We start from the raw sequence: 14,880 nt of genomic DNA, 5'->3' as shown, positions 1-14,880 counted from the left end.
AGTTTTGCCAGATCGGACGGAGACGACTATGCTTCCTTGAGCCCAAAATTATGCTTTTTGGACAGAGTTATGCTACGTTTGCTACGAAATATGCTATGAAATACGCTACGATATTATGCTACGAAAAGTTGATCAGTTAAGACAAGTCGAATTCTGTCTTATCTTAATTAAGGTTCTAAATAGAATATAATCTGATAATAATAGCCTAATAGTTTATTTCCAACCCACTAAGGGAACAAAAGCGGGGTATAAACAAAGGAGGCAAAGAAAAAGGTAAAATAGTATAGAAAATATGTTAAAAGGCTTTTTTATGTCCAGGGGAAGGAACTTGGTTCACGTTTTTCGCCTTTTTTCGCAAGTCGTCTTTTTTATCGAAGTGGTTGGCGGCATTTGAAAAACATAGTGTCTTACATCATCATCAAAATTTTACTTCAGATACATTAAAAAAGAAAGAAAAAATGCGATTCATATTCAATGATCTTCTTCATCTTCGCTTTTGGATTCAACTTCTTGACCAGGGGGTGGGGTGGCTACGTAGAGGTTCTCGGGATTGTGGAGCTTGACCTGATTGTCTGTAGGGACATATTTGTAGCAAACTGTATCTTTTGTTCTTCGTCGCGATTCTGTGACCAGCACGGCTTCAGTACTTTATTTTTTAAACCTATTCCGCTTTTTTGGCTTGACATAACAGATCCAAGAAAAAATTCTTTCTGAGTCTGCTTTGGAATATGGCAGGGAGAACACCCTCTCGGTGAGTTCTGTCAGATCTGAAAAATCTCTTTCGTCGGTAAAGTTTCTCATTTCACGTATTTATCTCCACATCAAATCTATAGTGATTTTGCTCATATCTATCTTTCTGGAATCACTAAAAGTATATGGTAGCTTGCGCCACTGGGAGTTAATATTTGTGAGTTTTGGAATGAGACTTTGAAATTAATTCACTACGACACCTAGTGACGGAATACTGGTTCTTTTAGTTCCCAGGGCAATCTTGAGGTTTACAAACTGAAGTGACTTAAAAAAGGATCACAGTGCGGGAATCGCTTGAGCGTCTGTGTCGCTGCGGTAATGTAAAAACATAAACACCTTTTTCGGAGAGTGCTCACGTCCTCAGGGGTTATTCTACCACTCTGCACTGATGTTAAAAGATACTGGGAAGAAGTCTTCTAATGACCGGAAATGACTCGGATTTGACGGATTAATCTCTGTAGAGTCTCTTAGAAACCTTTTTGGATAAAGTTGCTACAAAGAGCCTTGATGAACTTTTCACACTCAAACTGCAAATCTTCGATTAGAATCTTTACCGATTAGAATAAGGCGTTGAAGGAGTTGAAATCGTTGAGAGCATACTTAAGAAAAACCAAATACACTTTCGCGAGCGAGTTTTTCATTTCTAACAAGATTTTGTCTGCAGCAACTTGGCGGTCTTCTGCTAAAGCTAGCGTGAAAAACTTTTCAAGAGCACAGCACAGATCGAGAAGTCTCGCAATGTTCTGGTGAGCAGCAAGCCATCTCGTGTCTGCGAGTTTAAGCAGCTGTTCAAGGTTGTTTTATAGTACTCCTGAAACTCCATAAGAATCGCAGTTCTTTTTGAACTTGAAGAAACGTAATTAACAACCATCCTCACAAAGTCATCGACATTCTTTGGTATTTCGACTGTAGCGGCAGTAGTACCGCTGCTTAGTTTTAAAAGTGTGATGCTGTGATTCTTTTGTTTTATTGAGTACAACAGCAGATAATTCAAAAGAATAAATAATCCTAAAAAAAAATTATTTGCACAAGTTTTTAAGAACTGTAGCTTGTGTCGCGATTTTTTAAATTTACATGCATAAGTATAATTAATGTGAGTTTAAAGTTCTAAAAGGTTTTAACAGATTTGTCAAATTGTTTGAATTCAAATGTTATATCACTCAGTCTGTTAAGAACAGATTTGAAATTCTTCCCTAATAAGAAAATTGTTGTCATCCTGTCTTTTCAGCTAGGAAACTGTTATATTCAAATCGGTAGCACTGTTCCAATCCAGCAACAATTTGAATTCTCGACACGTTGGACATGGAAAGTTACTTAAATAAAGTAACCACTTTTATCTTGAGTATCCACTTTAAAAAAATAAGACCTTTCATTTTAATTTTGCATTTCAAATTATGAGCTAGCATATTTGTATTCATTTGGTAAAATTCTAGTTAATTGAATTTTTGCTATCTTGGAAAGTTGTAGGGTTAGGGAATTGAAATTTTAGGGGTAGGTCTACACAAACAACATTTGAAAGTAGACAACATAAACAACATTAATGTAGATCACCAACATTGAACAATAATTATTACCTTTTATGGTATAGTCAAGACTGGAATGTGGGCATTTGGAACATCATGCCACACTGGAATGTGGGCAAACATAATGCAGGAAACTTCCAAGATTGGAATGTGGGCATATAAAACATGTTTTTCCATAGAAAAACAAAATTTTTGAAGTTTTTATTTGGGCAACCACCCTGTCATAGCACCACAGGAATCACATATAGGCTTAGCTGGCACATTTTATATTACATCAATGAGACAAAAGTTAAAAAAGCCTCTTCTTTCATGAATATATGTAGAAAGTTTCCATAGATTAACACCAAAAAATTATATTGCATAAATAATTACAAGAAGAATTGCTAAGGATAACCTGCACTTAATCATAATTTAGAGTGAGAAACCCCTTAAGTTCAAATTTTCTCATGTTTATTCACCCCTGTTTAAAGGCCATGAAACATCAAAATATTGTTATCTTGACTTGACCAAAGGGCTTGTTTAAATGCCCATGGTCCAGTCTTGACTATAGCCTACCATAAAAGGTAATAATTGTTGTTCAATGCTGGTGATCTAATTATGGAATATAGTACAATAGTAGCTTAAAAAACAGTGTAAAGTTAACTTTTTGTAACGTAAGCAAAGATTTATGCTTTTAATAGTAACATAGGACCAAATTGACCAAAATATAAGCTGTAATGCACCAAAAGCTGCATCATATAGAGGAGGGGGAGGGGCATGGTTAGGGACCTCAAAATACTTTCCCATGGTGTACTTTTTTCTGTAGACCTACACCTGAAAATTTCAATTCCCTAACCCAATAACTTTTCAAAAGAGCAAGAAGTCAATAACTAGAATTTTACCTTCATTTCTTAGCATAAATGCAAACATTTGTCAAATATAGGCTAGGCCCACAAGAAAAGCTACAACATTCAACAGTGGCTCTGAAAACTATAGTATGTTCTAGGGAGGTATTTTGAAGTACCTAACTCTGTTCTTTCACCCTCTAGAGAGCATTGACCTTTGATGGCTTTGAAAAATTTTTGGTTTACAAAAGTGAAACCTTGCCTAATGGATTTTCTGCTCAAAGGAAGTAGGCTGCACAAAAAATATACTCAGCTCCACAACTTTGCTCAATTCCAATTTAGGCATAAATACATGAGCAGTCCACCACATAAGAAGACATGTTAAGAAAACAATTCTTACTTCATAATATGCACAATAATCTTAGTTAATACGTTTTGCAAAGAAAAAACCTTTATCTTTGCTTCTTTCTTGTTTTTACCTTAATTCCAACTTGGTTTCTCAGAACCTATATATTCCCAGTGTGCAAATATATACCCAGAATTGCATTCTGAATCTAAGTATAATCTCCATTTGTATCACAAATGAACTTTACATCACCCCCATGTTTTGCAAATATGTACCCTGATTTGGATATATTTAAGCTGCATATTGATGCAGCTTAAAATTCTATTCAAATAAAAATAATTATATTTTCAGAAATAAAACCAGAGAAAAAGAAACTGAAAATCAGGGATGTAATTTGCTATTGAGAAGGGGGGAGGCAACTTTCCTGGACTTAGATGAAGTTACATCACTGCTGAAAATTAAGCAAGCATGTTGTTTTGTCAAAATTCCAATGGGTCAAGTAGATCAAATTTGAACCTGTCAAGTAGACAAATTCTAAGAATTGCAAATTAGAATATGGCTAATATATTAGCTTAGTAATATCTTCCCAGCATATGTACGCCCCCCCCCCCAAATATACAAATATATACCCAGAATTGCATACTGAATCTAAGTATAATCTCCATTTACACCACAAATGAACTTTACATCACCCCCATGTTTTGCAAATATGTAACCTGATTTGGATATATTTAAGCTGCACATTGATGCAGCTTAAAATTCTATTCAAATAAAAAGAATTATATTTTCAGAAATAAAACCAGAGAAAAAGAAACTGAAAATCAGGGATATAATTTGCTATTGAGAAGGGGGGAGGCAACTTTCCTGGACTTAGATGAAGTTACATCACTGCTGAAAATTAAGCAAGCATGTTGTTTTGTCAAAATTCCAATGGGTCAAGCGGATCAAATTTGAACCTGTCAAGTAGACAAATTCTAAGAATTGCAAATTAGAATAGGGCTAATATATTAGCTTAGTAATATCTTCCCAGCATATGTACCCCCCCCCCCCCAAATATACAAATATATACCCAGAATTGCATACTGAATCTAAGTATAATCTCCATTTGCACCACAAATGAACTTTACATCGCCCCCATGTTTTGCAAATATATACCCTGATTTGGATATATTTAAGCTGCACATTGATGCAGCTTAAAATTCTATTCAAATGAAAACAATTATATTTTCAGAAATAAAACCAGAGAAAAAGAAACTGAAAATCAGGGATGTAATTTGCTATTGAGAAGGGGGGTGGCAACTTTCCTGGACTTAGATGAAGTTACATCACTCCTCAAAATTAAGCAAGCATGTTGTTTGGTCAAAATTCCAATAGGTCAAGTAGATCTATTTGAACCTGTGAAGTAGGCAAATTCTAAGAATTACTAAGTAGAATAGAGTTAATATATTAGCTTAGTAATATATTCCCAGGGTATGTTTTTGGCCCTGGATTCATTACAGAAAATTTCTATTCTTCTAACATAACCCCTTTCCAAGATAGCGAAATCAGCTCCTCTAAAACCTCATCATATCTTGATTAAAATGTATTGCTCCTAAATATAGATAACAAATTCTTAATCTTAGACCTAATGTGTATAGGTTTAGATAGCCTAGTTGAGATTAGCAAACAGTTGGAAATAGGCTGGTTAGGATTGGCTTGCTATAATGTTGGAAAACATGATCTTTTAACATTTGAATTTGTACAGAAGTTATCTGTAAAGCATAGCATATTCAAATGTATTTATTCTTTTTCACTAAATATGTCTTCAAACTAATCTCTCAAAGATTGAGTCTGTCTATGATTAAGATAGCCTACTTGTTTTAACATTAAGAACCTATCTCGAAAATTAGACTGTATTTTCTAAGATTAAACTCAAGGTTTAAATGTGTATCCAAGATTAGGCTCACCCATTGACTATTAGTGTATTTAAAATAGTCAGCATTACTTATGGCTAAAATACTCAACCTTAAATTGCAGCTTGGAGTGATATAAGGATTTTCCATCCTTGTGATGCTCCAGTGATGAAAAAAATTTTTTTGGTGTAGGTTGTGGTTGTTGGTCTAGACTCTTGTGGAGGACTCTGTAGCTTCCCAATTGAAAGGAACTCCTGGCAGAGCCATTCCTTATCAAGGTGGGACTTGAACATGTCAGTTAAAGATGCAGAAGCTATTTCCTCATACAGTTGATTCTACAGATTGATGACTTTTTGGCTGAAGAAATGACTTCTATGTCTACTTGTGGACTGCTGCATGGGGAGCTTCATTGAATCTCCTCTAGTACCAGAATGCAAGGGCTGTGGAAAGAGACCAGGAAGGGCGTTTTTAGAAAGTTTTTTTTTGGTTAGAATCATATCACCCCTTTTTATTTAGTATGTCAGTGTTGACAGCTTCAAACAATGTAGTTTTTATTTGTGTAGAAATTTATTCATGCTGCTAATCATCTTAGTAGCACAACACTGGACATCCTGAAGCAAATTCTTATCTCTTTTGAAAAAGGGACTGCCAATGACATTCCAACCTCCAGATGTGGTTGTACAAGCACCTTATATAACTTCATAAAAACTCTTGGGTGTTAGCTGGAGGTAGTTCTTTTTATGATACCAAGGGATTTGTTTGCAGAAGATGAAACAGACTTAGCATAGCTGCTAAACTTTAATTAGTGATCAACAGTAACCCCAAGATCTCTTTCATCAGAAACAGCAGAAAGGAAGTTGTATTGAAGGAAATACTTATGATGCTTTTTTGTGTTTGCCAAAATGGATGACATCACGTTTGTCAACATTAAAAGCAAGGAGCCACTTCTTAGCCCATCTTCCTAGACTGTCAAGATCTGTTTGAATTGATTGTTGTTCAGAGGGAGTAGCCACTTTTCCAACTAGTCTTGAGTCATCAGCATAAAGGGTAATAAGATTTGAAAGAAGGGTGGGTAGATCGCTGACATAGAAGTTTAAAAGTGTTAGTCCAAGAATAGTGCCCTGTGGCAAAAACTTAATCATGTTATTATTAAGAAAACACATCTGTTCCCAGCTCAATGTCAAGCTCAGTGCATAAGAATAGTTTTGAAGAAAGAGATCTAGGAGCACTAATAGATAAACAACTAAAATCCCATGGCTACTGGCAACAGGTAGTCACAAGAGGTCCAAACAAAGTGTTTTTATTAGTGATAGTTCTAATAATGGCAGCATTGAATCTGACGTATCTAATAGCCCAAATAGTGACACAAACAGCCAGAATAGAAGTAGAATGCATTAGACAAGCAATGGTCTAAAAGTTGTCTTGAGGAATATACATTGTTTAAAATTCCATAAAATAAAATATACACAGTCATTGCTAATTATATTGAAACTTGAAGAAAGGTTGTCTTTATTTGGGGTTAAGACCTACCCTGGGAGGCCAGCATTCTTGATCAGATGAGAATATTTTCAAACTGTAGGGACAAACCTTGGTCTGTACTGGAGGTTGTGGTTCCATGTAGTAATGCACCCTTTGAATACAATTTCTTTTGTTGATCCTGTTTATTTTTTTCAGATAGCACCAGGCTTGGAGATAGCACCAGGCAGGATTGGGGGCTGTCTTTAAGCAGCCCAGAGCTTGCCAGAGAATTTGTTATAAGCCAAGCCAATTTTCTGGAGGTTTTGTTTAGTTGCATCTTTGCATTAAATTCTATTACAGTCTGTTTTTTGGTGATTGTTGCTCCAACTAGTTTTGTTGCACAGGAATATGGGGCTTATCTTTTAGAAAGGCAGACTTCAATGAGGAAAAATATCCTACTTTTTGGGTTACCTACAGGCTAGTCAATATGGTCTTTCTATAGCACCTTTGAATCTAGTAGAGCTTCCAGAGAAGTATCATTTTAAATAATGATATAGGTTCTTATTTTAGCCAATAGAAACTTATAACTGTACTTTTTAATTTTGAAAAATCTGCTTACCCATATTAAATAATTGGAAGTTTATCAGTTTTGCTTACTCAAGTGATTTTTATTTATGATGCTTTGTTGCTCATTTTGCAATAAAATTAGTATACCTTGTTTTTTTCTAGGTGGGACATGCTTGGAGAAATTTCAATGGACAAAATTTAGCAGTGAGTATTGTAATATCATGCATGGAAGGTATGCTAACGCCTGCTTATTTTGCTTGCATTTTAATGCTTGTAGTTGCTTTATTATGCTTTTTCGTATAGGTGACGGGTTTCAATAAATTCATCATTTGATAAGTATATCATATAACTAAAAATACTGATAAAAGCTTGCAACTATGCAAGTGCTGATGAGATGTTCCAAGACAAAATTGTAAGTTGTATCAGGGACCTGAAAGTGAGCGAAAGACTTCTTCTAGAGGGTGACGCTCTAGCGCATGCATCAGCTGTTGAAAATTATCAAACCTACCAAACAACCCATGCACAATGGAGAGCATTTGAAGAGCAAGAACCCCACCAAATAAAGACGGAGATAGATACTATCCACAAATACAAATATCAATTCCAAAAGCCTGAAGGTACAGCAACCCCTAGGAAACCTTAGCAGTGCTATTTCTGTGGAGGAATGTACTCACCCAGCCATATTTCTCCTGCAAGAGGCAAAACCTGCTCAAAGTATAAAAAGCCAAACCACTTTGCACATTTGTGTAAAAGCGGCAAATTTGTCAATGCAGTAACAGAGTTCAAGGATAACCCAACTGACAACAGGGACGAAAGTGACAATGTCTTTTTGTATGCCATAGAAAGCAAAATCTATAATAATAAAAACAAAGCTCTTATCACATTTGAGATAAACAACTCCTTGTCTGTAAAATTCAAGGTAGACAGAGGAGCACAAGTGAAAATCTTACCTACCAAATTCTTTGATGCTTTGCCCCATCAACCGCCACTAATACAACGTACCCAGAGACTCACTAGTAACTGTAGATCAAACATTCCTGTCACAGGTGTGTGCCAGATGAAGTGTAAGAACCACTCCAACAAAGCTGAAACCATGCCTTTTTTCATTGTTGAAACCTACTCGATGTAAATTCTCGGTTTCAGGTCAAGTATAGACTTGAATTTAGTTAAACTACTTCTGAGTGTCAGTAAGGATGATGAAATTCCATGCAGTGACACCCATGCAGTCAACAGGACAGAAGTTATGTTGACTGCATAGGAAAGCTTGATGGAGAATGTCACTTATACCTGAAGGATGACGCAACCCCTACTGCATACCCAGCAAGAAGAATCCCATCATCACTTCAAGGAAATTGGAAGCTGAAAGACATTGCATGGAAGTCGAGGAACGTAAATAGTAACGAAGACCACACTGCCTTTCCATCACAAACACCAAAAATAAGAAGCACAATACGGAATATCTCAAGACAGTGGGAAACAAATTGGAATAAATATTTCGGCCCTCAGCACTACAAAAATAGATAAGAAGAAAAAACTTATAACAGTATAAAATCAATAAAACTAAAATGAAAAATTTTTCAAAACCGTTCCAGTATCCTTACCTCAGCGAAGTTCAACCAAGACTGATAAATAAATTGTGATGAAACAAGGCAATTCATTGAAATGAAAGTGAATGATTTAAAAACACGTTTTTGATCCCAATCTTGCTTTTTTGGCCGCTGATCTTATAGGTCTATTTGTGACAGGTTCCGTATTAATATCTATTGATTTTTTATAATATTTCGTAAGGTCATATTAAATATTCATTCTAATTTCTTTCCCCCTTTCTTGAGAAATTCCTTTTGTTCTTCTTGTTTTTGGTGTTTGAAGTCAAGGGAATAATTGAAAAGATCTCCAGACCAACTGATTGGGCCAATTCAATGGTAGCGGTATAAAAAAAAGGACGGCAGTTTACGCATATGCATAGACCCTGTCGGTTTGAACAAATCCATCAAAAGACCCTTCTACCCAATCACTTACCCTGAAGACGTAATATCAAAACTCATGGAGCGAAGTTCATGAGCCAATTGGATGCAAGATCTGGGTATTGGTCGTTGGTCTTGGAGGATGAATCGGTAGACCTAACAACATTCAACACAATTTTTGGTAGATACCGTTTTAAACAGATGCAATTTGGTATCATATCATCCCAGGATGAATTTCAAAGACAAATGGAATAGGCCCTTCAAGGAATAGATGGATTTGCTGTTATCATCGATGATCTTCTCGTTTTTAGATCATCCCTTAAAGAATATAACAAGAGGTTGAAAGCTGTACCGCACAGAGCAAGAGAAAAGGGCATCAGATTCAACAAAGGGAAATGTCACTTCTTTGTCACCCGCGTGACTTATTTCGGACAAGTTATCAGTGAACAAGGAATGTAACTTGATTCCGAAAAAGTCAAAGCCATCAACTAGATGCCCACACCGTCAAACCCAGGAGGCCCATTCAAGACAGAAACAGTACTTTGACAAGCATTCTAAGCCTCCATCCACGCTCCACGCATGTGACACCGTGTATTACCAAAAACAAGCAGAGAGTCAGTCAGTGGGGTATTGCAGACATCATAGCATCAGCAGGTCGCCCAAGATCATTCCATATCACGATTGAAGATGGAACTATATTACAAAGAAATAGAAAGCACCTACCAAATGCATTATTCTCGACACGCGTACAGAACAGATAGCAGAGAGGAAGTGATGTATTCACGACACCTACGAACAATCCAAAGTTCATCATACCCCGTGCAGCTGTGTCACCGCCTACCATATCATTCAGTACACCCTCACCAAACAAATCCAACACTGGTACCACTGATAGCCCACCCCCAGGTAAAGACATTGAGTCAGAGGAGAAGTCAGTGACCAAAACCAGATACAGACGGCAAATCAAGCCACCCAATAAGCTAAACCTGTGACCTTTTGAAAGTATGTAAATATTGTAAATAGTGCCCCAGTTTCTCTCAGTTCTGTGTGTTCAAGCAGTGCTGCAGTGAAGCCCATCATATACATGTTATTGGCTATGTGTTGATGATACTATAGATTGTCGAGAAGCAAGCCTAGCGCCTTTTCTGTAAGCTCTTTCAAAATAAGTGACAGTGCTCTAATACAGAATAAGGAAGATGTAATATCATGCATGTGATTTACGCTAACGCTGGCTTGTTTTGCTTGTATATTAATGCTTGTGTTGCTTGGTTGCAGTTGCTTTATTATGATTTTTGTTATATGTGCCTGGGTTCAATAAATTAATGATCTGGTTGAATTCTACAATTACCCTTTTTAAGCAACCCTTTGTAAAGTCTACAAAGTATCATCAAATTTCCACATATTTCTTTAAATTTCACTTGACAGCCAGATGAGGTGACAAAAGAACTTAGAGTATCTGACCGTTTACTGATCACTGTTTAAAATAAGAAGATAGAGGATCTCAGGAGATATGGAATAAATATATGATAATTGGTCTTTACCAACAGGTTCTTAGTTTATTGGCTGTGTAAAAGTATACTTATACATCAACTTAGGTGCATATATGTGTCTGCTTTAAGGCAAGAGATTATTGGGTGAAATTAATTAGAATAATATAAGAAACAGCAAAATTTTTTACCTCTTGGAGACAAGATAAAATATTTAAATGTCATTACCATTTTTGGGTGTTAGCCTAATCCCTTCATAAATTTAAGAAAGTCCATTTGAAAGTTACAGAATTTGAATTGCATAAAATGATTCAAAAATTGTATCCAAAGTATAAAACGATGGATGACACAGACGCAGATCAAGCGCTCAAAATTCACGAAGATAAAAACTGACAAAAGGCTGACCTATTTAAATAAAGAAAAGATGTAGCATCATTATAATAAAATTCAAAGCCATATTTCAAAATTTATCTGGAAATTTCTCACAGTCTTTGACATCTGTTGTGTTGGAAAATTGCATTTGGGAAGTTGTGTTTCCTGAAAGTGGTGTGGGAGAAAGTTGTTATTTAGCTTATTTTGTTTAAGTATAAATGTCCTAGTGTTGCTTGTTTATTGTATCTTTGCAAAAATTTTCTATTTCCGGAATTCTTCTCTAAAAAAGTTAAGAATACAAGGACATTATGCTCTGTTTAAGGAAAATTCTTCTTCAAACTTAATTAAAAAAAAACTCATAAAGTAACTCAGAGGAAACAAACCTCATTCATAGACAAAGGACATGATTTTACCAAATTCTATGTCAAAAAGCTCTTGCGTCTCGTACAAAATAAGGCGGTTATACTCGTCTGTAAAATTGAATTGGCACAATAAAATACATAATGTTAATTTGGTATACCCAACATATGTGTTATCAGCCCCTTGTAATTTCTAAATCACAAATCTGACCATAATTTTCCATATCTATTAATTTCATATACTTCAAGATATGCCTTGATGAGTTGAATCACTGGATTTCTATCTTCTTATTTTTGGTGCTTTCATCGAAAGCTTTGATCTTAAAAAAGTATGAGCCCTATTCATCCCTCAATGACTTACTTAATTTTTAGGTAGGAATTTGTCTTTGACTTTTTAACAAATTTATATATTTACCTATTGCTGCATGCCTAAGCACAGGCTTTCTTTACAACGCTTCGTTGTACAAAAATGTAAAACGATAGAATAGGTTAAAATCTACTAATCTAAATCCAAAATATGTATGTATTTCAGGGTAAGTGCAATGCTTAGAATTGGTTGCTACCTGCAGACTTAACAGGATAAAATGCGACTAGATATGTATTAATTGCAAAATAGGCCAGTCAGGAGTGCTGTTATTTAATAATTTGATTTTTCTATCCTTTATGGTTGTATTTAGAATTTAGTACTAAAAACTTGTAGCAAGGAACACTTTCAATTTGTGGAATAAATTTTCTTTCCAAGTCTCTGAAATTTTTGTTTTCTTGTGATTATGGTTCTACAGCATTCTGCTATTGTCGCATATCAGAAGAAGAGTAACGCTGGCCTCGTTAGTCATCCTGCGAGTGGTGCTCTTTACTCTTGCTTCAATTAGACAATTAAACAGGGACCAATGTCTGTACGAGGCCCTGATTCAAAGACGACTCACAAAATTGTCTGATTCGATAAACCTGGCTTATGCCTGAACTGTGTTATTATTTAATTAATTATTGTGCTAGTGTGCTTACTTTATGAATCTTAATTTTGTCTTATTTGTCATTTTCTTTGTTTCTTCTTCTCTTATACTCGGTTTGTTATTGTATTTACAGTGGGTAATAAATAAATTCAATTAAATATAGATCTGTTCTAATAACGATTTTGTTTGTTTCAGTCATTATTGTCATTAAGAGATCCGCACGCTGAACATCATGAGCTGTTGCGTCAAGGCTGGAAGTTTGCCGAGACGTATTTACAGGATGAGGGCCATCTTTGTCCCCTTGTTGTTTATCATCTCAGGTAAACACTAGTTTTTTGTAGCTTTTGATGTGGCACGTTTTAAAAAGTGTAAGGGCTGTTTCCCATTCCTTCAATATGATGTGAGCTGTAAGCACAGGAAGGCTTAGATAATGACGAGAATAACACAACACTTTGACTTAGATAATGCCAAATTTGTTTACGTCATACTCATTCTGAGCATGAAGGATTTTATTGGATGGTTAAAATAAAAAAAAATGGTCCTTTTCTTGTTGAATTATTTTGAGACGCTAATACATAATCTCTATAGAGTTTCAGAGTTGCCGTATAGCCAAGCTGAGGTCAATCTATTGTACCACTACAGGGTTGTTTGCAGAAAGTGCCTTGCTGCTGCTGAGTACCTTTATTGCATCATTTGGCTCCTCTTATTTAGATTAGTATGGAGACGCTTTCACATAATCTTATCACCAGATTCAAATCCTGACCCATGCTGTGGGTTACACCTGGTGAGTTAGGTCATGTACTATCAAGCAGAAACCCATGCCTCTGCTCCATTGCAGGAACGACAGTATGGTTAATTCCTATATAGTTTGTTTTTCTATACAGCTAAGAACTGATAAGATAGCTCTGGGATTGGCTGACCTTAGCTGAATTCCAAAAGAAATCAGACAAATTGAAGTTTAGTTCTAGTTCTACGTGGATCTGGAATGTGACTGAATTTATTATGGATGGGTCTGGCGTTAGATAAATCTTGATATCATCTAACCATTATTGTGAATGAGTCTTGACGAATAATTTTGCTATTATTTTAATGGGAAATATAAGGACTAGCAATATTCTGTGAAACTAAAGGGACTGGAAGCTAAAGCCAGCTTCTGAAAAAAAACAAAAAAAACAGTGGTTAACGTTTAGCCTATTCGAGTAAACACTTACAAAGAATTATACAAAATGAATGAAACAAATTAATGAAATGAAATGAAAGGCTTAAACCCTAGCGCATCTTAAAATGAAAATAGCTGTAAGCCATTATTTTAACTCTGACATATTTTTCATTGAATTTTAATAAACATGTTATTTTGTATTTCTGGCCATTGTTTCATTTCGAAACAAAAAAAAAATCCATAGAATTTTCTGGAATTTTTGAAAAGTCTAGATTTTCTGGAATTTTTTTCAATTTTTGGAATTCTAGAAAATTCTAGAATTTTGACATTTTATGGTCAAAATTTTCTGAAACTAATTTGGAATTTGGACTGAGACAAAGTAATTCTAGGGCATATGGTCTTCCCTAACCTGAAAATCTCCACTCCCTAAAATTATTTTATCTTGTTCCAAGAACAAACTAATTCTAAGTATTTGAGAGTTTTTTCTTTTAACAAGTTTCTGTTGATTGGAATTACTTTTAGGTAAAACCTGAATATATTAGTCCTTGCACAACAAGAAAAGCGTTTCACCAAGACAGTAAAAATGTATCGGTTTGAGTTTAGTGTCTGGCTTCATAAGTGCTCATATTGTGGATTTTCTTTTTTATATGCGGTAGTGTGGTCTTCAGAGGGCCTTGCTTCATTTAGAAGATTAAAGTTTAGATTTAGTTTTTCAAAATAAGAACTAGTGTAAAATTTTTAAGTTGGGGTTTAAAATTTAGAATCATTTAAAAATGCTTAAAAACTCACAAGTGACAATCATATTAATATTAAACTAGGGTTATAGAAAGTGATGAACTAAAATACTTGGAACAGTAAAATAATGACCAAAGGTGAAAAATACATTACAAATAAAACTTAAAAACAGCAACAAAATAGTGATCCAAATTAATGAACTACCGTAGATGGTAAATGCAACAAGAGAATTTCAAATCCCGGGAAAGTCTGTTATATGCTTTCGGATTCAAATACAACCTTGTACTAGTGATGCCTGACGATAATAGGTATGGTATTTCAGGAAGGAAAACGCACCTTGCTTTGCTTCATAGCAGCATTGGAATGAACCTTTAGCGTGTTTTTCTAATCAGAACCGTGTATGCAAACCGTATTGCTAGGTGACCTGGAGGGTGGCATAAATATACAACTAGTTGGAGGTAATAGACTTTAAAGGGGCTAGTGTGTGATGT

At 35.3% G+C, this 14,880-nt stretch overlaps 1 protein-coding gene across 2 annotated transcripts in view; it reads left to right on the top strand.

Annotated features, from left to right (window-relative positions):
* Positions 1-1,987: 1,987 nt before the first annotated feature.
* Positions 1,988-14,880, top strand: part of LOC136041417 (PCI domain-containing protein 2-like) — a 57,916-nt gene continuing 45,023 nt past the window's right edge. For both annotated transcript variants that reach the window (XM_065726073.1, XM_065726072.1), the window contains exons 1-3: positions 1,988-2,073; positions 7,523-7,564; positions 12,691-12,815. In XM_065726073.1, the coding sequence (XP_065582145.1) occupies positions 2,053-2,073; positions 7,523-7,564; positions 12,691-12,815 (188 nt within the window). In that variant the 5' untranslated portion in view covers positions 1,988-2,052. The remainder of the gene's footprint in view (positions 2,074-7,522; positions 7,565-12,690; positions 12,816-14,880) is intronic.

This window comes from Artemia franciscana, unplaced genomic scaffold (assembly GCF_032884065.1).
Source record: "Artemia franciscana unplaced genomic scaffold, ASM3288406v1 PGA_scaffold_218, whole genome shotgun sequence".
Classification (NCBI taxonomy): Eukaryota; Metazoa; Arthropoda; class Branchiopoda; order Anostraca; family Artemiidae; genus Artemia; species Artemia franciscana.
Note: the sequence above shows the minus strand (reverse complement) of the source record. Positions and strands in the feature narration are given on the sequence as shown.